General features: G+C 37.4%; 1 protein-coding gene across 1 annotated transcript in view; it reads right to left on the reverse strand.

Moving 5' to 3' along the window:
- Window positions 1-16,110: 16,110 nt before the first annotated feature.
- LOC129765671 (uncharacterized) overlaps window positions 16,111-25,295 on the reverse strand; it is an 89,979-nt gene continuing 80,794 nt past the window's right edge. Inside the window, exon 4 of the mRNA XM_055766080.1 lies at window positions 16,111-17,442. Coding sequence (XP_055622055.1) covers window positions 16,987-17,442 — 456 coding nt within the window. The 3' untranslated portion in view covers window positions 16,111-16,986. The remainder of the gene's footprint in view (window positions 17,443-25,295) is intronic.

Here is a 25,295-nt window from a genome sequence, read left to right on the forward strand (position 1 = left end):
ATCTCTCCTAACCGTCCGAACGAACTGCTCTTCACACAGCGTTTCCTCTGGAGAATAATTATTTGGAATGTCCACTTCTTCACACGACCAAAATCTTGTCAACAGTTATTCAAGATTAACCGTAGACGCGACGTTACAGTGATATGACGCGATGCTCGAAGAGATTACTGTTCCCGCTACCACCCATCCAAATACCGTTTCCGAGAGCTTGGGTAGTCCATCCCCTAGATGGATTTCCTTTCCTGGTTTGAAAAAGGTGAAGAATTGCTGGATTCCGAGAATTAAATCTACGGATTTCGAAATAGCGAATGCTGGATCTGCTAGGGTTATGCCGTGTGGTATTTTCCAATTTGTGGTGTCGATGCACGTAGATGGAAGATTTCCCGTGACTTTAGGGAGAATTAGGAATTCCAAGTTACATGAATACCCCCCTACCCTGGATCTGACCTCTGCCTTGACCGAATGCGTCACTCTCGTATTGACCTGACCGACACCTGATACTGCTACCTCAGCTCGATTACGTTTGATTCGCAAGAGTTGTGAAAATTGGTCTGACATAAAATTACACTCCGACCCCGAATCAAGTAGTGCTCTGGCTGGATACGTAATTCCATTTTTACACACCACTAAGACTACCGCTGTAGCAAGTAATACGGACGATGTTCCCTTGGATGCTGTATTTGAGGTTACTACAGTGGTGTCTGCTGATGTGCTTGGTGTGTTATCCTCCACATTGTGTTGAAGTCCCTTGCTGCTGCTTTCCGTAGAGACCCTTATCTCCGACGTACGCTTAGCTGGTTGGACTCCTTCCGGCCGGAAGCATACTAAGGTATGATGCTTTCCCTTGCAATTCCGACACACATATCGAGAATTGCATTCCGTGGCTTGATGCCCACGCCGGAAGCAATTACGACATAAAGCTAGACTTCGCAATAGTTTATCGCGAGCTAATACAGGCATGGATTGAAATTTCGGGCATTGGTATAATAAGTGGCTACCTGGACACGCTTTCGGTTGAGGGACATAATTCAACTTTGGTTCGATGGATTTGGTTGGCAGCGAGCTTAGCACCCTTATTCTCTTCTGAAGAAAATCTGTTAGATCCTTCACTGTGTCCTGATCTATTGTTGCAGAATGCTCTTCTCAGCTTCTGCTGTGGGTGGGTTGGGTCCAATCGCGAACACAGCAAATCCAGCAGTAACAAATCCTTGTACTCGGCTGGCTGTATCAATTGATCCAGCGTTTGAAGAATGCGCTCAAAAGCCTCTAGCAGCGACTGAAGTTCCACGACCGACTCCTTTGCGACGTTAGGTAGGTTGAACAATGCTTGCACCTGTCTACGCTTCAGTAATTTACTGTCATTATACCGCTTCATCACCGCCTCCCACGCAATCTTATAATTCGCCTTGGTGATAGCAAGTGAGTCTACCAATGACCTAGCCTCTCCTACTAAGCAACCTTTAAGATAGTGGAATTTCTCTACTTCGGGCAAGTCGGATTTACAGTGAATTAACGATATATAGAGATCCCTAAAACTCAACCACTCACCAATATTACCATCGAATGTTTGCAGTTTGATTTGTGGGAGCCTAACGCGTTCATAAGTTGAATGTTGATTTTGTTCTATTCCGCGAATTGAAGGGTTCGACTTCACCTCCGGGTCCTTCACCTTCTCTAGTAGCAACGATTTTATCTATCGCCGAATTCCGATCGTTTCGTGGGGTAGGTATCGTCAACTTCCTCGAAATCTTCGTGCATCTCGATGTCCATCGTTGCTTCGCTGATTTGTTCCCACAGTTCGTCAAGTTTATCCAAACGAACTGTCGCTTCAGTCGTTAGAGTGTCATCATTCATCGAATTGACGAAACGGCAAATATCGTTGAACATACCCTCCAGTGCCTTTAGTTTCGCCAGCAGCGCCTTGAGTGAATTGTTCCTCGTAGTTGGTGGCATGATTCCAAATTCCAATTGGGTTTGAGATATGGGAGAAATAAATTTGTGTAAAATCCGCCAATGGCCTAACTTCGACTAGACATATACAATAGTACCACTGACCTTCACAAAAAGAAGCGTTTCTTAATTGTATACGCTAACGTCGAATAAACTTCTAATAATCAATAACAGTGTGCCGGCTGAACATCGGAATCACATCTGCGGCTCCTCAATAGTCAAACGTGTAATGGTAGCCATAATGTGCGGTGCGATGCTCAATTCAGTTAGCAATTAGTCTTCTGTTCCTCAATGATGCCAATATTGTGGTACGACCCGGTGCATATATCGGTTCGACTTCGGTTGTGTGGGTGTTTTTACCGTGGAATAGAAATGTAAACAAACGGTGTAGATCCGACCAAAACGTCTCGGCAGCGGCTGGACATAAACTTGTGTATATTTACCTGGACAAACCAGGAAAATATTCCGGTTTGAAAACAAGAGTGTTGTGGCAGCAATAGCAGTGAATGAATTGTTTCAACTCGTCGTTGACCTTGGCTCAATGTGATGACGATATGGTATCAGCATAAATCGATTGTGTTTAGTGGTGTGCGTAAACTTCGTAGGATTCCCACTGTTGTTTCTCCGATTGATTGATGAAATGTATGCCGTGATAAAATGGTTTGACGTGTCGGTATGGTATCGCTTCAAGTTCGGTCTCGAATGATATTTCGATTTGTCTCCGTGGATTGTGAAGGCGGATAGAAGAAGTAAAATCGAAAATGTGTGTAGTGGTCCTGATTTGCCCAGCAACAGCAGGACATATAATTATTAGTTGTTTACCTGGACGGGTCAAGATAATTTGCCCAATTTAATACGGTGTGAATCCTTTTGCAGTTTATTGTGTGCCTCGATGTGAATTAGCAGATGGCAGTAAAGTTTTGTGTGAGCGTGATGGCGATTCCGTTGGTTGCAAAATCCTTTTGTACGGATCCGGTTCGAAGGACCAATGTTTTTCTGGATATCGGGCCCTTGCTCTCGGTGTGGTTCTCCTGGATTGCGATATATCAACGATATTCGCACTTGGATTTTCGGCCCACTTTCTTTTCGCAAACAACGAATTCCAATATTTTTGGTATGGAAACACTTTATTTTTTATCAAAACGTAATTTCACTCTCCAAAACTATATTCTACAATACTATTTACAGCAATCTCCTAACTCTTAATTCTTTGTAATTTGGTAAATTTCTCCTCTCAATGACTATCCAACTATTCTCCTTAATCTTGGGGTTTTCAATAATTTCCTTTCTTTTCTATTGTTCACACTTTCCCATTTCATTTCTCAGTGATGCCGCAAAACTGATCATGTCAGAGGAATCCGTCTCCATAAAATCGCAGTGTATCCAACAATATGTATTATTTTTATGGGACCCCCTCTCCATTCCAAAGGAGGGAGGGGTGTCATACCACCATAGAAACAGTTCTTGTACCCAAAAACCCTCACATCCGAAATTTGACTCCATTTGCTTGACTAGTTCTCGAGTTATGTAGAAGTTTGTGTTTCATTGTTTCATTGTGTTGTTTCATGGCAGCCCTCTTGCCCTTAGAGAGGGGGTAGGTGTGTCGAACCACCATAGAAACATTTATTGCTGCCTAAAATCTCTTCATATGCAAATTTAGGTTTCATTTGCTTAATTAATTCTCGAGTAATGCAAAAATTTCTGTTTCCTTTGTATGGCAGCCCCCCCTAAAAGAGGGGGGTGGAGTGTCTAACCACCATAGAAACATATATTGCACACTAAAACCTCCATATGCCTAATTTGGTTTCATTTGCTTGATTAATTCTAGCGTAATGCAGAAATTTGTATATTTCATTTGTATGGCACTTACAAATATTGCGAACATCATGCTTGCACACTATTTGTATCAGATTTATATAGCCAAATCATGTAATTCATGCATTTCGATGATTTCAATTTTGATCATGAGTTGTCCGATTCACTAATGTTGGTTTGTCCACATGATTTCTATGTTTGTTTGGTTTACGGTGTCCTTCGTGTATAGCAGAAACAAAGTTTCTCTGTGTTGAGTGTGTTGAGGTGAACACTTTTAAAATGCCCAAGAAAGGGCAATATTCTGAAGAAAGTCTAAATTATGCATGGATCAGTATGATGACAGTAAACTCAAGCAATGAAAAATGCAACATCTACTTGAAAATTCGATTTCCTTCATTCGAAAAATGCTTAGAAACCGGACAAACCATGATAATTTTTCAGACAAACCATGATTAGATGATCAAAATTTCTCTTTGAGGAAAATCGTTAAAAAACAAAATATCGGACAAACCAAGATTATTTACTCTATGCAAGAACATTGAATACATACTTGAACAATTCTATCTCAAAAATTATGAGTCGTACCGAAATGGAGTCTTAGAAAGTGCTTCAGTGTGAAATTATACATTGAGAAAAAAAGTACTTTTTTGACTTACGAAAAAGATAATGAATTAGCAATATCTAGAATATATAGTTTTTATTTTATTTTATTCCTAAAAATAGAAAAATATTTTTATCATAATGATGTATTTTTCATGATTGAGATTGAAAAGATTGAATTTCGTGAACGTGATAGTGTAACACAACAAACATTTAAAAAGGGTCTATTTACTCCAAAAAGACAATAGATTAGAAGCACATTTATAAACATCTCGAGAAGAATTTTACATCTAGAAAGACATTTTTGTTTTGAATTACACCAGAATTTATAACTTGTGGTAAAAATGAAAAATTGTAAAAGAAATTAGATTTAGATTAGAATTCATAAAAAAAATCATTGTTCTATATAGTTTGTCAAACATAATTAATCATCTAACATTAATTTTTGAAACTCCGTAAATAGCTTCTATTTTTCATGCAAAAAATATGAAAAATATTAAAAAATAGTGTATTTTGTTGCTTATTTAAACACCAATTCTCTAGAACTCTTTTCAGACACAATTTCGGTACGACTTAAGAGAGCAGTCGTTCATTTAGATGGGTCACGATGGTAAATAATAAAGAGAAAATGGAGAAAGAATAGAAAGAAAACTAAATGTCAAAAAGAATGATCAAAAGGGAAAACGTGGAATCAAAGTGAGTTTATTTCAAAAATACCAAACATAACTATTTCTTTTGAGACTTAATTGATAGTAAGTGATTGTAAAAAAAATAACAACTTTCATCCAAATAAAAAAAAGACGGGTGGGTAATGTCGGGGACATAACCGAAGTGACGTAGGACTATACAAAGGGGACAGCTTTTGTTAAATATATATTTTAAATATATTGTTTTATTTTCTTCTCCTACGTGAATACCTACCTATCTACCTTAAAAATGGATTAGTTTACTGTTTACTCTTCATGAATATGTTGATGGTTCTGAAAAGAACCTTTGGTGTTGTGTTTTTGTTATCACTCGATATTCCCATCTTGTTCGGTTAAACCTTCCTGTTTAGCTATTGCGTTTGCCACTCGCCACAGCTTTCACAGTTGGAAAATTTCTTCCCATCCAGCTTGTGACATGTTGTTCAGTAAATTACATTTGATGCGACGTGCCGGAGAAACACTTTGCCACTCACTGAAACTAATTGTTGCCTTGATGAGCGCCGAACCGAAGCTGCTTTGTTCTTGATGCGGGTTTCCTGATTGTCGTGAGCAGCTTTGCAAGCCAACTCGAGCACTCCGACGGCCGAAACTCTATAATCGCTGTTAGGAATACTGGTGCTCCGGCACCAATCCGTTCGGCCTAGTTACCCTTGCGGAGCAATCAGTGAATGCGACCAACAGGGAACTGGGAACACGGTTCGAGTGAGACCTTGCCTTTCCCTAAACTTGTCCTCCTTTGTTACGTCCACGATGCCGATGCCGTACAACCACACGGGTTTACGGTTTGAAAGAAAATAAGATATTTTTTTGGGGTCCGCGTGTTTTATACTCTAGCGGTACACACTCACAGGATAGAGACAAATCGGCAGACTCAGCCAGAGGGGCGAGTCCAACGAGACGAACGAATGAGCGTTAAAAGGGAGTGATGGCAAAAAAATACATTCATTACGATTTGTTCGCTCGTTGGATTCACATGCAGGCTAAAAAGGGTCCTTTTCAGGATCACAAAATTATTTTCAATCTAAAGAGTTTATTGTTTTGTTATCACTCGATAACCCCATCTTGTTCGGCTAAACCTTGCTGTTTAGCGATTGCATTTGCCACTAGCCACAGCTTTCACAGTTGGAAAATTTCTTCCTATCCAGCTTGTGACATATTTTACAGTATATTACATTCAATGGCACGTCGCACTACCACCACTCAGTATCGGATTGGAGGTAATTTTAACCTGTAATTGAACATTTGCGATGACAGTGGTACAGTGTCGACCTTCAATGTGGGGTCATAATTTGGACCCCGAACTCTATGTTTACGAAAATGTCCAACTAAATATGTCGCATTACTGGTCCGTCCAATTAGCTAAATGTCGAGATAAGTGTAAATTACTGTACTTTCAATCTAGAAGCAATTTAAGAATTGGTGAAAATCAATAAGCTCAGAACAACTGCCAAATTCACATACTCATCATATCCTGGCAAACAAATTATGAAAAAATCAATTTGTGTTTTATTATTATTTTGGATATTGTTTTAGAAAGCATTGAACTGTATTTCCTAAACTCTTTTTTGGAAGGTTTAATGGCCCTGAAAAGCGCCTTGTTTTATGGAATGGTTCCAATTTAGAAAATTTAGTACTCGTGGTTTTGAAAAAAAAACATTTCGAACGCCCTCGATGCCGCCTTGTTCTGGATTTGCCACCAAAGCAGTGCGTATAAAGAACAAACTTTTTTCTTCTGCTACCTGATGCCGTTTTGCGATTGCGTTTGCCACTCGCCACTCGCTGAAACTGCCTGTTGTCTTGATGTCCACCGAACCGAATGTGTTCTGTTCCGAATGCGGGTTTTCTTATCGTCGCGAGCAGCTTTACCAGCTAACTCGATCACTTCGGCGGCCGAAACTATATAACGCCGGCTAGGTGGACTGGTGCACTGGTACTAACGCGCTCGGCCTAGCTACCCTTGCGGGGAACTTCAGATCAACACGGTTCGAGCGGGATTTTGCCTTTCCCTTCACTTTTCCTCCTTTACCATGTCCAGACATGGCTGCTTGTGTTGGTTACCGATGTGGTGTACGGTTTGAATGAGAATGATCGTTACGGAAGGAAGGAAGGAAGGTCTTGTATTATAGAGACTTTAAACTTTTGCAGTTCATTCGTCTCTAGCCTTGAGAAATGCCCTTTGAAAACTCTACTCTACTCTATTACTCTACTCCAGCGCTACCACCTCCGCCCTCTTGCCTTGAGAAAGGCACTCGATCCCTCGCCGTCCAGCTCGTCCAGCAACGATTTTGTCCAGTCGGTGTCCACACAAAGAATGATCGTTACGGCAGCGGAGCGGGAATTTTTAAGCTGGCTCGAGAATTACGCATGTGTGAGACTGCGACCAATGTTTCGTTCATTTTTCTCTTCTTCCTTTCCTATCGTGCTTCATTCTATTTCGCTGCTGCCGCTGGTTGCCCGATTTGGTCGGTACGATTTGAGGAGCACAAAATGGACCATTCAAAAATGGGCACATAGTGCATTTTGACAATGCTTGATATTTCACAATTATTCAATTATTTATCTCAAGAAAAATGAAATGTTATTCGTAATGATAGATGCGTAGATATATTTCCTATCAATTGATGCAAAAACCTTTGCGATCTATTGAGAAATGCTCGAGTTATAAGCGTTCCAAATCTTGCATTTTTTCCTACTTGTTCAGTGCCTAGATTTCCATTTCACCCCCTATATCTTCCGGTTAGACGTAGTCCTACGTCAAAATGTTTGTCTCCAAAATCTGCATTTTCAGGACAATTTCATTTACGTAGCGATCATTTTTGATTGCAAAAAATTGCATGCTGTTTGAGATTAAATGGACATTTATGAAATAGTCATACAGCTCTATGGTCTAACTGGTTCCAAAAGCCAATGTAAGCGAATGAAACATTGAAAAAAGATCAGAAACCCACCAAGATCTGATTCTCTGGGAGCAAAACACTGTCAATCCTTCGATCAACACTTATCACAAAGCATCATTGAAAGGATGATTATTGACTATTAATTATCTATTGAAAACTTATTGATGGCTTATGGGAACTGAACTATTAAACGATAAATTCAGGCTCAATTTCAGTGGTCGGTTTATATTCAACAAAAATGATCCCGGGTCACTGATGTGACAACACGTTGTATGAGGGTATCGAGGGTATCGAATGCTTGCTGAACTGAAAAAATTACCGTTCTTCATTGCATGTCTGACGCATATTGTTGAATCAAACAACGTTATCGCAGCAAATGATTATCAACATTTTGCCTAATCATCAAATGGTATGCACAGAAATTTAGTGAGCTTATGGTATGAAAGGATATATTTCAATGTCGTCTCGTAACAACCGAGCCAAAGTGTTTTGTTCGTACTCGCTTTTGTAGTCCGTGTTAGGAAGACACATTCCGGCGAGCGAAAATGCATGCGAGTACAAAAGTACCCCCGGCTTTCGGCTTCCTTATGATCGGTACAATTTGAGAAGCACAATTCGGGCCAATTAAAACGTAGGATTTAGAGCTTGGAATTTTACAATTATTCATATGTTTATCACAAGAAAACAAGAAGTAGGTTATAACTGCAAGGTAGACGTAGGACTACCGTTGCCTCGGTAATCATTTGTTTGAAATTGCATCTGAATCAATTATTAATGAATGAATGAATGAATGAATGAATATTTTGAAAGATTGTTGAAAGTTTTTCTTGTTAGTGTGTGGGTGGATGAGTACATGGAATTGTTATTAACATAAAATTCAACTCTTTCCTTAAAAAAGAAACTGAAGATGTTTGATACATGATTCATTCGAGATTTTTCATGATCACTCCATGCGCAGAATAGAAACTGAGGGCGCCAGAAATCAGATTGTATCACGGGAACACCAAGTCAAATGCGTAAATGGATGCGAATAGTCCTTCGTTCGGACGCATTCACACGCAAACAATTTTTCATGACTGTTCCATGCGAAAGCAGAACTGAAACTGAAGCGAGTAAAATTACTCACGCCTTGCATGTGTCCGTTATGGTTTCCCAAACACTAATGCAAGCGAGCAAAAGAAATCACAGCTTGCATGTATTCGCTATGACCGTTTCTCCAGGTACCTAGATTTTTCGTTCGTGCGATCACCAATCAACATAAATGAGCTAGTTATGATTTTAATGGTTTGCTTTCAAAGCAATTTTTAAGCTATTGAAACAATTGAGTGACAATCACATAACTCGTTGACATTTTATTCATCGGATGAAGTGATTATTATACCACTCCATTCAGCCGGTAAAGAGGTATTTACGTTCAAAACCTTGCAGTCCAGCGTCACTCTCTCGTTTCCGAAACTTTGAACTTACACCGCGGTACAGAAATTTAAGACGTAGTCCTACGTCAAAAATAAAATTTTATCCATTGTGAATATAGGAATTTTTCTCCATGACCATGCGTATCGCATCGAGCCGGAAGCTCGCTTCATTGCTTACTCTCCTATCAGCCAAATTCAAACGAACCACATACAAACATAATACATATCGATTTTGCATGCATATCTTTCGTTAGATTGTCACGTCAATCCCAATCAGCATCACAAGTGAAATACATTTATATAATCATGAAAATCAAAAAAATGATCGGCGCAAACGGACAGTACACAAAATGATACTCAAAACAAAAAACTTCCCTCCCCAAAAATTACCGGTCAGAAACAGAATTATTGGTTAACTTCCGCGTGACTGCATCTTCATAGCTGATAACTTTAGTCAACATCATTTCGACTGTGGATGGTACAGGTCGGACTCGATTATATGTGATTCGATTACTTACAATTTTGGACTCGATTATATACAGTTAGGGATTTTTTTTTATATTTCAAATATTTCAAGAAGAAATATACCCTTCAATCGTAAGGTAAAATTTAAGTGTATATTACACGTACAGTGGGGTAAAAATGGTGATTTTTGAAGATTTTGTTTGAATTTTCACCAGGAATTGTTTATATCGATATTGCAGCGAAATTCAGAAAGATAGAAGTTGGGTGTAAAAAAACAAATTGTAGAGCGGTTAGAGAGCTTTAATTTAATTGGTAGAAACAATCAATTGTAATACAATTTTTTAGGATAAAATTAATAATAACACATTAAAAATGATTTCACTCCCAAAATTTTATTAAAATTCACTAAATTAGCAGTTCCACTACTATATCCTGCACTAAATTTTCTCATCTTTTAAATGAAAGCAACATAATCGTCTTCTGTAGCGTACTTTCTAATGTAGAGTCAGTTTGAGGCAACAGAGCCGAGACAAAAAAAAAGTTCTATAACTCTTTCATTGTTGAAATTCGAACATATGCGTCGAAGGATTTTTTCATAAAATATGAACGTCTATCACCTCCTGAGAGAATCTGGATAAATTTATTTTTTTCATGTGAGAAAGGTGTTTACCGACTTTAAGGGGATGAATCAAAAATCAAATTCCTCTTTCTATTCAAAAACAGAAAAATACATGCAAAAAAACGAATAAAAAAAGTTTTTTTTGACTCGATTATATACAGGATTCAATTACTGAAGTCGCTTTTTACGCGGTTTTTTATACGCGGTTTTATTTTACGCGGCTTTTTTTACGCTGTTTTTGGAATTTACGCGTTTTATTTTTACGTGCATTTCGGAATTTACGCGGTTTTTTTATACGCGGTTTTTGGAATTTACGCGGTTTATTTTTACGCGGATTTCGGAATTTACGCGGTTTTTTTACGCGGATTTCGAAATTTACGCGTTTTTTTCAACGCGGCTCGCATTAACCGCAAAAAATTCAATATGCTAATTGATATGCTAACTGATGTGACATTTCACGAAATAAGTTTGAATTGTATCACTGATTAGTAACTGAGAATTAAAAGAAGGTACAGATAGCATGATTGTAGCATGCCAAAAAATTGAGGTAATCAGTTGTTAGAGTATGGGTTGTATTTTAAACTAACAATTCACTGTTTGTTAGATTTTTACACGGATTTTGAAAACACCCAATTTATTTTTACGCGAATTTTGGAATTTGCGCGGTTTTTTTACGCGGATTTAGGAATTTACGCGATTTTTTTTACGCGGATTTTGAAATTTATGCGGTTTTTGTTTACGCGGCACGTATCCCCCGCGTAAAAAGCGACTCTAGTGTATATACAGTGAAAATAAATCAAAAATGGGCGGGTTATATCTATGATATAACCGCAAGATTGACGTATGACCACCTTAGCTTAGCAATCTTTTAACGTATTACGTTACGACGTATTACGTATTACGTATTACGGATTACGTCTTTCGGGAACATATTGGGGTACAAATTGAAAATCGAAAATCGAGCAAATCGTGAAAATTGTCCAATTTCAAACGCTTATTGCACAGTCATTTCATGATGGATTGATGAAATTTTTGCGTCATTAAATTTCGGCACTTCATAACAATTTTTTATATTGAATAAAATAATATATGTCATGAAACTCATTATCGAACAATTGGAAAATCTTAGCCTCTATCCTAACGCAAATATCCACTTCTAATTGGTCAAAATTGACGACACATGCGGCGGTTCTCTAACATAGACTTCAAAACCAAGCAGCCTGGGGGAAATCGGCATTGCAAATACATGAAAGTAGAGGGAACTTTTGTTCCTACCGAAACGTATTCCCTAACAGAGACATCAAAAACAAGCTGCCTGGGGGAAATCGACATTACAAATACATGAAAGTAGGGAGAACTTTTGTTCCCACCGAAATTTGTTCCCTAACAGAGACATCAAAACCAAGGTGCCGAGGAAAATCGGCATTGCAAATATATGCAAATCGGGGGCCTTTTTACATTGCAAGTAGGGTTAATGATACGATTAATTCTTGCAAATAAAATTTAAATTTGGAACGTTAATGATGGTTGCCTAGTGAAAATTCATATCAATGACCGATCGTGTATTGTGAAAAATTTAGCACAAGTGTAATTGTAAAATTGTATACGGTAGCAGTTGTGTTAAAAGTGATTTGATATATGAAACGATTTATTTCAATTTCCATAAATAAAAATCAAGGTGTCTCGAGCGGGAACGGGAACGGGTCGTTTGGCTTAAGCTGTCTGTTTTGTTGTGTTAATTTTCACCGAAGAAAAGTTCATGCGGCTAGAAAAAATTGGAAAAGTTAAGAAATACTCGGAAAAATGATTTCTCATATGCTCTACATATAGTATTAGGCGTTGTTAGTCCAAATAACGATCGCATTGGGTTGAATTAACACTCAGAAAGCAAAAAATATAAAACAAAATTACCTTTTCCAATTCAAACATGTTTTCTCTATATTAAAATAACATGTTTTTACTGATAAGAAAAGTTGATAATTGTGTTCAGTATTGGTAATTATATTATATTACATTGGTGAGTTTTTTTTCTTTATTTCAACCATACATAACAGGAGGCATCTCATCTAGGATCACAGAGGGCGGTTTTCATCATATCTCATTCCACTTCGGCATCTTCTATCTGATACCACCCAACGACTGTTTTTCATACTTCTGTCATAATCACTCTGTGAACACTGGTGGAGTGAACAAACAATACCCAACAACCAAACAAAATTGCCTTTTTCAGGGCCACCAAATCTTTACCAACGAGTTTAACGATGTAATTCTTCAAACATATCCAAAATCACTAGATAGCCTAACGGAATCCTACGTCAACTACGCGGTCGTGTCTCGGACACAACCCTCCTGTAACTTTTTTTTTGTATTGATCAAATTTTTGATTGAATGAAACAATTTCCGAAACCAAATTGGATTCAATATATTTGCTTTGTGAGTAAAAAGATTGTATAATGTCATGTAAGGTCAATTCATGCATTGTGATAGATTATGTGCTTCGTTACAATTAAATTTAATGATAGTCCTTTTACGTTTGGAATGATGCTTAGGACACAATATGTGGACGGAAGAATTATCAAACGATTATTTTATTTTACATTTCCCTCTGAAGTTTGCATCTCTCGAGTGTACGTACTTCTCGAACCGCGAGTTTGCTTGATTTGATACTCAGTTCAGGTACTCAGTTTCGATTTTAACATGTACATCGAACTCATACTGTTTAATCACTAGGTGTTATAGCAGCAAATGGTTACCAACATTTTGCCTAATAATCAAATGGTATGCGTAGAAATTCAGTGAGCAGAAGATATGAAGGCATATCCTTCAATGCAATCTTGAATAACCGAGCCGAAGCGTTGTGTTCGTACCCGATTTCGCAATCCGCTTGCATGAATCAACAACTCCAACCTCTACTTTTTATACTATAGAGGATTTAAACTTGAAATTTCATTCGCCTCTAGTGTCAGCACGATTTTACCATGTTCCTAAGTTTAGGAGACCGTGTTAAGGAAACATATTCTAGTCTGCACAAAGGCAAGAGACAAAAGTACTCGCTGTTTGCATGTATTTGCAATGCCAATTTCCTCACGCTCCTTGGATTTGAAGTCTGTGATAGGGAAGTCGGAACAAAAATACCCCCGACCTGCATGAATTTACAATGCCAATTTCTCCAAAACAAAACAAAAGTCCCCATACTTTCATGTATTTGCAATGCCGATTTCCACAAGGCTGCTTGGTTTTGATGGATGTGTTGGGGAAACCGTAAATCGGGCAAATCAAAACGAGGCAGTTAGAGCGTTTAGATAACGCTCAACATTTTACAGTTATTCAATTATTTATCTAATGAAAAATAACATTTTATTAATTGCGATAGAAGCATAGAAATATTTCCTATCAATTGATGCAAACATCTTTTCGACCCAGTAAGAAACGTTCGAGTTATAAGCATTCGAAATCTTTCATTTTTTCGGGCATGTTCAGTGTTTAGGTTTTCATTTCACCCCCCATATACTCCGGTTAGACGTAGTCCCACGTCAAAAACTGTATATAATCGAGTCCGCCCTGTATTATAAAATGACACATCATCACAAAGTTTCGCCTTTACCATTAATCCACCAGTTTTGATCTCACAAACTTTCATCTGTGCAATAAATATTTCTCCCGCAATTGAGCGAGGTTTGTGGTTGATTATCCTTTCGCTTAGTTCTAAAATTGATCCACAATGAGTTCATATCCAGTTTTAATTTTATCGACAGCCAGCCAGTGATTGAAAGCTGAACCATTACTATATTTCCTCAATTTTCCTCCCACCAACAGGAGAATTTATCATTGAATCAGTGAGAATCATTGATTGGTGTAATTAACGACTGCAAGAGATTTCACAATTCATTGCGTAGATTCGAATCCGGTAAAAATATTAAACTTCGCAGAGAGAGAATCCGCAAATCTGCATCATTTCACCGAGAAACTTTGTTGCGAGCAATGACTCAGATACAGACAGTCTGACAGACCCACATGACAGTGCAATTTTTAACATCCTTCCCCTCTCCCTACCGTTCAACCGGAACAAGCAAACGCCCTGCAATGGATGGTGGGAGAAAATGCAAATGTCATTTCGATCTCTATTGCCGGAACCATACTGCGGAATTATACGACACGCGAGAAGAAACAAAAATAAATAAAATATAAAAGTTCAACTCAATGATTTTTCCACGAATCGCACGGAGCAAAATCTCGACCATCAAGCTGCAAGCTGTGGAGACATTTTTTCGTTCTTTTTTCCACTTTTTCCCGAGTGCGCAGATAGTGCACACGATCTGCTGCAAAAAGACTTTCCAACTGCAGAGAGTGAGGCTTCCCGGAAGGAAACGCAGTTGGCGTTGAGAAGCCAAAAAAAAAAGTTGCTACACACAAATCACTGCTTATGGAAATATTCGTAAAAATAAAAAATGTCCACTACGTGATTGAAAGATATTCATGGAGTCCGGTGATTGTATGCACTCCGCAGTGCTGCCATGGTATTAGAAGAAAAATCTTCTGGTTTTGATCGTGATTTTTTTTGACGTGGGACTACGTCTAACCGGAATATATGGAGGGTAAAATGAAAACCTAAACACAGAACATGCAGGAAAAAATGAAAAATTTCGAATGCTTATAGCTCGAACATTTCGTACTGGATAGGAGAGATGTTGGCATCACTTGATAGGGGATATTTCTACGCATCTATCGCAACTAACAAAATGATGTTTTTCATTAGATAAACAATTGAATAACTGTAAAATATTAGGCGTTATCTAAACGCCCTAACTGCATCGTTTTGATTGGCCCGATTTACGGTTTCCCTAACACAGCCATCAAAACCAAGCAGCCTTGGGGAAATCGGCATTGCAAATACATGAAAGTAGGGGGACTTTTGTTCTCATCGAAAAATGTTCCCTAACACAGACTTTAAAACCAAGCAGCGAAATCGGCATTGCAAACACACGAAAGAGCCTAGAGGCGAGTGAACTGAAAAGTTTAAACCCTCTTAAAGCCAAAATGAAGAAAAAGAACACACGAAAGTAGGGGGAGCTTTTGTTCCCACCGAAATGTGTTCCCTAATAGAGATTTCTAAACCAAGGTGCCTGGAGAAATCGGTATTTCAAATTCATGCAAGTCGGGGGTATTTTTGTTCCGACTGGAATGTGTTTCCCTAACACAGACTTCAAATCCATGAAGCGTGGGGAAATCGGCATTGCGAATTCATACAAATCGGGGGTATTTTTGTTCCGATTGAAATGTGTTTCCCTAACACAGACTTCAAAACCGAGGTTTCTGGGGAAATCGGCTCTGCAAATAAATGCAAACTGCGAGTACTTTTGTCCTCGCTTGCCTTTGTTCAGAGTGGAATATGTCTGTCCTAACATGATCTTCTAAACTTAGGAACCTGGGAAAATCGTGCAGCCACTAGAAGCGAATGAACTTCCCAGTTTCAAGCAAATTCGAGATTCGAGAAGTATGTACACTTTTGGGATGTAAACTTCAGAGGGAAATGTAAAATAAAATAATCGTTTGATAATTTTTTTTTGTCTTTATTGGAAAGATTTTCAGCCTTAAGGCCCATTTATACGTTGCTAGTAGCTGACTTGACAGTGAGCAGCTACTGACCCGGTGGACTCGCTTGACAATCGGTTGACTCGCCTTGTCTGTTCACACAGTGTGAGTTGTTGGCATGTAACTAGATACAACAGCACGGGTTTACCAGGGATGCCAGGTGATTTTTCAAATGTACATCAAATAATGAGAAACAGGAATCAGATCAGAATTTGACAGATAATTGATCCGAAATCGACATCTCTATTGGCAGTTTTTATCTCAGGTTTTCAGTTGCATTTATTATCACACAATTTGATCCCGAAATACACGCTAACCGTAGTTTATACCGTATACAATGTTGTCCAGCAAAACACGGCTGACTGTAGTTCGTACCGTGACAAAAGCGGTTACAAAAATACTTTGTGCTGAATTACTTCGAGCTGAAGGTACTATTCGGAAAAAGCAGAAAGGCAAAAGGATTTGGGCCAGGAATTGGATGCAAAAAAAAGGAGCAACAAATACAATACTGAACGAACTCTACGATAATGATCCCCGAGAGTACAGAGCAGTGTTGAGAGTAACACCAGAACAAGTGGAAACACTATTGGATTTAATTGCTCCAAAAATACAACGCCAAGATACACTTATGAGGGGTGCTATACCTGCAAGAGTGAAATTAGAAATTACTTTGGTGTACCTCTCCTCTGGAATATCGTTCAGATTATTGTCGATATTTTTTAGAATCTCGAAGGCATCCATAGCTAAGATAATTCCGGAAGTATGTGACGCTATAAATTTCAGTCTAAAAGATTTTATTAAAGTAAGTAGCTTTTTTTATTATCTAAGTTCTATTGTATGGAAAGTGATCCTTAAAAATAGTACAATATTGCATGACTTGGTTATAGTATTTGCGACTGTTGATTTGATTGTGAAGATGTAGGACGTTAGGGTGATCTTGGTGGAAAACCTACAGTCGCCTGTGATGTTTCAGTATATTCGTGATCAGAATATGTGTATTGCATTCTACTGACGCAGAGGGCATTCTTACGGTATCTAGAAAGAATTGCATGTATTTCATCTGTCGCATCAATTCTATCAATTGGGGATAACTGTCTGAGCTGCATTATAACATGTCTTCCAATTGCCTCACATTCATCTTCTGGTTCTCCCATACTCGAGGCAGACACTGTTAAATTATTATTCAGTTCCTTCAGTTCATTCACGGCCGCTTGTATTGTAGACTGCTCAGTTGACAATTTCTTCTTCGATCTTCTGTTCGATGGCTTCTTTGGTAGGATTTCATCAGCGTTGTTTTCATCAGTAGCATCGAGGTACTCCTCATCGATTATTGTAATTTCTTCAGCAAAATCGCTCCCAGATGTTGATGCATGAAATGGTTCCTGAAATTGAAAATATTTTATTTTATGACACTATTCTAATTGAAATCATAACTAACAATTATATTTTAATTTTTCAGATGCCGAATAAGGAAGAATGGCAAGATATAGGAGTAGGATTCCATTCAAGGTGGAACTTCCCAGGTTGCTATGGAGCTATTGATGGGAAGCACATCACAATTCAAGCACCACCTAATTGTGGTAGTGAATATTACAACTATAAGGGAACGAATAGCATAGTGTTAATGGCAATCGTGGATCACGATTATTGTTTTAGATATGTTGATATAGGCTCATACGGTCGTAACGCAGATGGTGGGATATTTCAAAAATGCTCTTTATATTCTCATCTAGAAAACAATATTCTATTGCCTGAAAATGGCGTTTTAGTAGGTGATGATGCGTTTCCATTAAAGCCGTATTTATTGAAGCCCTATAAAAATACACCGACTAAAGAAGAAAAGATTTTTAACTACAGATTGAGCAGAGCAAGGAGAATAGTTGAAAATGGATTTGGCATTTTAGCATCTCGTTTTCGTATTTTGGGAAAACCAATCCAGGTTAGAGAGGATACCGCAATGAAGATAGTTTTATGTGCATGTACTTTACACAACTGGTTGCGTATGTCTGCATCGAAAACGTATACTCCACCAGGAACAATTGACTATGAAGACATAATAAATTTTGAAATTAATTTAGGGCAGTGGAGGTCAGAGATTGAGGGTTTACGAAGCATTCAACGCTCACGGATGAATAATAGATCAAAGGCTATTGCAGAGAAAATGAGAGATAAATATAAACATTACTTTAATAGCGAGGGAGCGGTTACTTGGCAAAATAATATGATTTATTAATTAGAGAATACAGTATAATATAGTGTAGTATAGTTGCAGTATAGTATAATATCGAATCATTTAGTAATGTATATATATATTTAGTGTTATAGTGCATTATATAATAGAAGAAAATAACTTACTAGATTACTTATTGTTTGTTTTTCCTTCAGATGAATAATATTCATGATGTAATCCATGGCATCGAACCATTGGACGGAAGGTTTATATATCTCATCAGTACCACATCCGCTTCGTTTGCTTTTCTCAATTTTTAATTTCTCCTGGTTGTATGTAGAACGTAAATTTTTTATTTTTTTTGTAACTTCTTTCGTATCCGATAACCCCACTTCTGAACGAATGTATTCAAGCGAGGCTTTACGCAAATCTCTGTTTTTATAATTGGGATCCATACAGTTCCACAAAATGGTTTGTTCTTTATATAATTCCACAAAGTGTTCATTTTGTTCCGAATTCCATCTTTGCGTCATTTTTTTGCTTTTAACTGCTGCTGCTAACACGAAAAAACATGCAAACAAACAGAATGCACACGGACTACTATCTCTTCGTATTTCGCCTTGACAGCAGCTTCTTGTGCCGATTTGTGAAGTGAAAATGATAGTTGATTTACAGGTGGAATAAATACGCGTCAAAAATTGAAATTATGAATGAAAATGAACTTTTTCAAATCGAATATGTATTCTGTTTAATAGAACAATACTTTTTCTGCAAGTAGTGAGTGAATCTTGAACGAAAATTGTGTCTGATGATAACTTTATACTATAATGATAAGTTTTGGTGGAAATATAAAAAAAATATATAGGAAAATAGTTTATTGAGGATCAGGGTCACGTGCTTTAAATGGTCAAATAATGTATGTATGAAATTTTCATTCAAATTTTAACGGTTTAAAACTGCCTTCAAGTATACTAATCTGATAGAGAAATTTGCCTCACAAACACGGATGCCGCCATTTAATATAGATATTCTATCTTTGATTAGGGATGCCAGGTATCTTTCTCAAATATCCTTGCACGGCATATGGAATTATCATCTGATGTCTTCACTCATGGATGGCTTATGTTTTTGTTTTCAAGAAAACTATCTCAAAAAGAAAGAGTATAAAACAAAATAACAACGATTTTATTTAGAAACTATGTGGGTTTTATTTGTTTTCCAAGAATTTTCGAGTTTGTTAATATTTTGAAATATCTTCAAAATGGAGACATTTCTTTACGTTTGGCATCCCCGATTCGAGCGCTAAATGCTGTTTTTGACGTTTTTAGGGATGCGAGTGCGAGTAAAATCAAAAAACTTTGAAGTAGCTCGCACGCCGGATTACTCATGACACTAACTGGCATGATGTGTTCACACGGTGTGAGTAGCTGCACTGCAGTAACTGACTAGACCGACTCGTATGCTTACTCGCACCGTCTGAACCCGGCTTTAGGCTGGTTCATCAAACGTTTGATAATTCTTCCGTACATATATTTTGTTCTAGTCATCATACCAAACGTAAAAGGTCCGTCATTAAATTTACTTGTAACGAAGAACAATCAATCACAATAAATGAATTGACTTTACACGGCATTTGTTCATTTTTTTCACTCACAGAGCAAATATATTGAACTCAATTGAATTTGAAAACTGTTTCATTCAATCAAGAATTTAATCAATACAAACGAATGATTGCTAAGCTAAGGTAGTTCCACGTGAACCTTGCGGTTATATCATAGATATAACCCACTCATTTTTCTATTCGATTTTATCAGACTCATTGAAGTTGAGAAATGATAAATCGAAATTCCCCTTTTTAAACGGTTTTATTTAGCTTGCCCTGTAATTTGTATGTTTGTATGTTTGTATGTTTGTAACATGTTTGTCTGTAGCACTGTCCCACATTAATAGAAATTTGTCCCCCTTCCTGTTGACCGATTGATCTGAAATTTGGAACACACCTTTATCTCTACAGTCGTTAAAATACTGCGTATTTCATGATTTTTAAAATCCAAGATGGCGACCGCTACAAAATGGCGGATTACATATTTTCTCAATGCTTCATCAATATGGGGTTTTCATCAACCTCATCAATATGGGTATGAAATGAAAGGGCTTGATTAGTAGAGCACAGTTAAGGCTGATTTAGACGATGCCAGTCAGCGCTCAAGTTGAAGTATCCAGTGAATAGAGAACAGACACTCTGTTTAAGTTAGAGGCCAATTACTTGTTCGATATTGGTACAAGTAACTTGAACAGAGTGTCTGTTCTCTGTTCACTAGATACTTCAACTAGAGCGCTGACTGGCATCGTCTAAATCAGCCTTTATTCATGAGGAATGCAAATCCAAAATGGCCGCTAGCATAAAATGGCGGATTAGATATTTTCTCAAAACCCCATCAATACGGATATCGAATAAAAGCGATTGACTAGTAGAACACTTATTTACGAAAAATGCAAATCCAAAATGGTCGCCACCACAAAATGGCGGATTACATACACTCTCAAAACCTCATCAATATGGGTATCAAATAAAAGAATTTAACTAGTAGAACACAGTTATACCACAATTTTAGATTAGATATTTTCTCACAACAAACCCCATCAAAGTGGGTATCAAGTGAAGGGGATTGACCAGTAGATCACAGCTATTTATGGGAAATTCAAATCCAAGAAGGCCACCGTAACAAAATAGCCAATTACTTTTGACGTAGGACTACGTCTTTCATTTCTATACCGGGGTGTGAATTAAAGTTTCGAAAACGAAAGCGTTACGCCGGAGACCGAGATTTTGAGCGTTAATAGCTCCTAAACAACTGAACGAAATGGTATGATAAACACTTCATTCGAAAGATAAAATGTCTACGCGTTCTATACTTGTTACTTTCTGATCCAAAAACTTGTTTCAATAGCCTTAAAATTGCTTTCAAAACAGGCTATTGAAATCACCAATCGCTATATAAGCGAGGGCCGCTCGGAAATCCACTCAGTTCTAATTGAACAGCGAATGGAGCATGTTGTCGCTGTTGTGGTGAAGCTCTTCGTTTATCATGAAAGCGCGAATGAACGGTGTCACCAAGAGCCTGTTTGTGCACCTTAGGCCAGAAGGGAATCCATCAGGAGGAGAGTGATGCCACAAACGGTTCCCCGGGAAGATCTCGAAGCAGCCGCTACACACACACATACACGCGCGGAATTCTTTCCGTTTGGATGCCTGGATTTCTTTCCTGGCGTTTGGATGTTTGGATGTTCAGCATCGAGAAAGATCCGGAAAATAATCTGCCAGTTCCTCTGGGAATTTAAAAATACATTCATGTGAGTTTATTTGAATATTTTCTATCCATGTAACACTGTGATCAAATACATTTGGTTTTGTGATTTTTCAATCAATCGCAATTAACCGAACAGCTTCTGAAGATTATTCTTCCCCATCAGTAGGATATTTCCGTATCCAATATTGTATGCGCCCGCAATCGATTATTGCTCAGTCGCCGAAAGTTCCGAGCTCAGAGAGTTCATTCCCCTCTAGTTTGCCTTCCAAATTGCCATCGTAAACCACGCCTTCTCTCGATTCAATCACGCACAAAAAGCATACTTAAGCGATATTCTGGTGGTGAGATGCATTCATTTTTCGTGAGGACATCGACAAGACAACATCGTTGCTGAGGGTGCTGGACGGCGAAGGATCGAGATCTGCCCTGAAACGCAAGCAGTTTGTTTGAAACTGTGAGGGAGCACAGAGAAGCCGATCCTTCAGGAGAAGAGAAGGTGACCATCGAAGCAGCCGCTACACACACACATACACGCACGGAATTCTTTCCGTTTGGATGCCATTCAGCATCGAGAAAGATCCGGAAAATTATCTGCCAGCTCCTCTGGGAATTTACAAATACATTCATGTGAAAGAGTTATTTGAATGTTTTCTATCCATGTAACACGGTGACCAAATACATTTGGTTTTATGATTTTTCAATCAATCGCAATTAACAGGATAGCTTCTGAAGATTATTCTTCCCCATCAGTAGAATATTTCCGTATCCAATATTGGATGCATAAAACCTTGTGCCCCCAACGTAACGCTCTCGTTTTCGAAGTCCCCCAAATATTCATTCATTCAGATTCAACTTCAAACAAATGATCTCTAAATCAACGATAGTCCTACGTCACCCTTGCGGTTATACCATAGATATAACCCACTTCCTGTTTTTCAAACGGTTTCATTCAACTTGACCTATTTGTACATATGTTTGTGTGTTTGTAGGGTTGTCCCACATGAATAAAAATTTGACCCCGTTCCTTTAGACTTATTGATCTAAAATTTGGAACAAATCTTTACCTATGCTGTCATTATAATACTGTGTTTTCCATTATCTTGAAAAATCCAATTTGGCCACCGGTAAGAAATGGCGGAATGGCTTGACTTGGAGAACACACTACACTATGAACAACATAAATTCCAAAAGTATTTTTTTGTAATCCCCTCAATATCGGTATCGAATTAAATGGTTTGACTAATAGAATACAGTACGTCATCAAAATATTCCGAAGAAAATTAGGTAAGAAATAAAAATAAAAAAAAAAAGTCACAGGAGGGTTGTGTCCGAGACACAACCGCGTAGTTGAGGTAGGATTCCGTTGGGCTATCTGTTGATTTTAGATCGAGATCTTGACATAGGACTGTAATTGTGTGTAGTAATTACATTTGAATTAAGTTTTTTCATTGTTTAAAATCTGTGATTTTTTTTTCTTTTGATACATCAAATGGAAACACTGAAAAAAACCGTTTCCTGTATGAACTTTAACTGTATCCTTTAACGGGTTAGATGAGATAACGTGGTAGAATCCGTAACCATATTCTGTTCAAGATGTACACAAAAATACCATCAAAATTATTACTATCCTTTTCTTCTGTTTATTCAATTATGCAGAAGAATACAAAGTGTCATCATGTATGCAATGTTGATTTCCCCCAGGCAGCTTGGTTTCGAAGTCTCTGTTAGGGAATACATTTCGGTAGGAACAAAAGTTCCCTCTACTTTCACGTATGTACAATGCCGATTTCCTCCAGGAACCTTGATTTTGATGTCACTGTTAGAGAACACATTTCGATGGAAACAAAAATCCCCCTACTTTCATGTATTGGCAATGCCGATTTCACCCAGGGAGCTTGGTTTTGATGTTCTTGTTAGGGAACCGCCCGCTTGTGTCGTCAATTTCGACCAATCAGAAGTGGATGTTTCTGTTAGGATAGGGGTTGAGATTTTTCAATTGTACGATAATGAGTTTCATGACATATATTATTTTATTCAATGTGAAAAATTGTTATGGAGTGCCGAAATTGATTGACGCAAAAATTTCATCAATACATCATGAAATGACTGAGCAATAAGCGTTTGAAATTAGACAATTTTCACAATGTGCTCGATTTTCGATTTTCAATTTGTACCCCAATATGTTCCCGAAAGACGTAATCCTACGTTAAAAGAATGGTTTTATTGTAGAGAAGTTTATCAAGTATATCAGGAAATCATTTTTCTCTTTTTTTTTTAAAGGGGCTTTTTTTAATTCATAACTTTTAAACTACCGATTCAGATGATCGATATACCAATTCGAAGCCACATGAAATCAAAATTAGATTATTTACTAGAAGTTATCCAGTCTCATAGGAATATTAAACGAAAACTGAAAACATAATAACTTTGCAAAATCACTCGAAAACTAAAAAAACACCTCTCTGATATTCGGATATGTTATGTAAAAAAAAAACTCAGCTTTCAAGAAAGAATATAAAAAATATGGTGACCTTATTTCCGAAAGCTATGAAAAACAATTAGAATCAATAATTACGAGAACAAAATCTGTTTTTTTCCAAGTGTAATGTTTCTCAAACAAGTACATTGGCTTTAATTTGATATATTGATCATCTAAATGGGATCAGTAGTTCAAAAGTTAAGAATTATTGAAAGGTCAGTCAAAGGTCATTTTTGGAAAAAAAAAGGCGAAAAGTTTATTTTTCGGACCACCATAAAATAGAAATGGCCACCCTGTGAATAAAAAAATACGGGTCTAATATTTTACGATGAGGAATAAAACTACCAATTTTCATGAAAATCTGACAATCACTATATCGGTTTGGCATGGAATTCAATTTTGTGCTTGACCCATTCTCACCCCACTCAGTGTAAATAAGAGATTATTTCGAAAATATTTAAATTTCGAATGGAAAACAAATTATGATGTTCAAAATCAGTAATGACTCATCTGGCAAAACTTTAAAGAATAATTCTATCCAATATTTACAACTTTAGCAGTTTTGTATAATGCATGATTTTTTTTATGATTTTTTCTGGTGTGTTATTTGATGGCTATTCACAAATCAAACTTTGATTAAGTATTAAATAATAACTATTTGTACCACAGTTGAGTATTATCCATTGGAAGTTGTGGAAATATGTCTCATATTAAACGGCTCATAGCTTTCAAAAATATTTGCAATAATTGTCAAGATATTACTAATAGTAACTTTCTCCATTTTTGACCCAATTTCACCCCCATCGACGGTACGTGCAAAGCATATCTTTTGAACTTTTATTTGGATTGTTTTAGTAAGATTTGCACAGATTGCAACATTATGAAAACATGCACGCTGTTTGCAATCCTATGATGACATACTCATCAACTGATAATCATTTGGGAAATTCGATTCATGTTGCACCATCTCCCATAAAAGCTGATCTGGAGATTCTGGCTGAAGAAACTTTTAAGGGAGATCTAGAAGCCTTTTGGATGTGTTACAAATATATGTTGGTGTATTCAATCTAATTTCAATTGATGAATTCAAGGGGGTAGATATAAAATATAAATTTCATCATTTCATTCATAAAAATGAAAAATTGGATTTTGCTTTTGTAATTATTGATTGTATTTGTTTCTTTTAGTTTACATTGTTTCGGGACCAAGGGCGCTATATCGGTATTGATACCTGTAAATGATGTTAAAATGAAGTCTATAATCCAAAGAATGTCA

This window comes from Toxorhynchites rutilus, chromosome 2, assembly GCF_029784135.1.
Source record: "Toxorhynchites rutilus septentrionalis strain SRP chromosome 2, ASM2978413v1, whole genome shotgun sequence".
Classification (NCBI taxonomy): domain Eukaryota; kingdom Metazoa; phylum Arthropoda; class Insecta; order Diptera; family Culicidae; genus Toxorhynchites; species Toxorhynchites rutilus.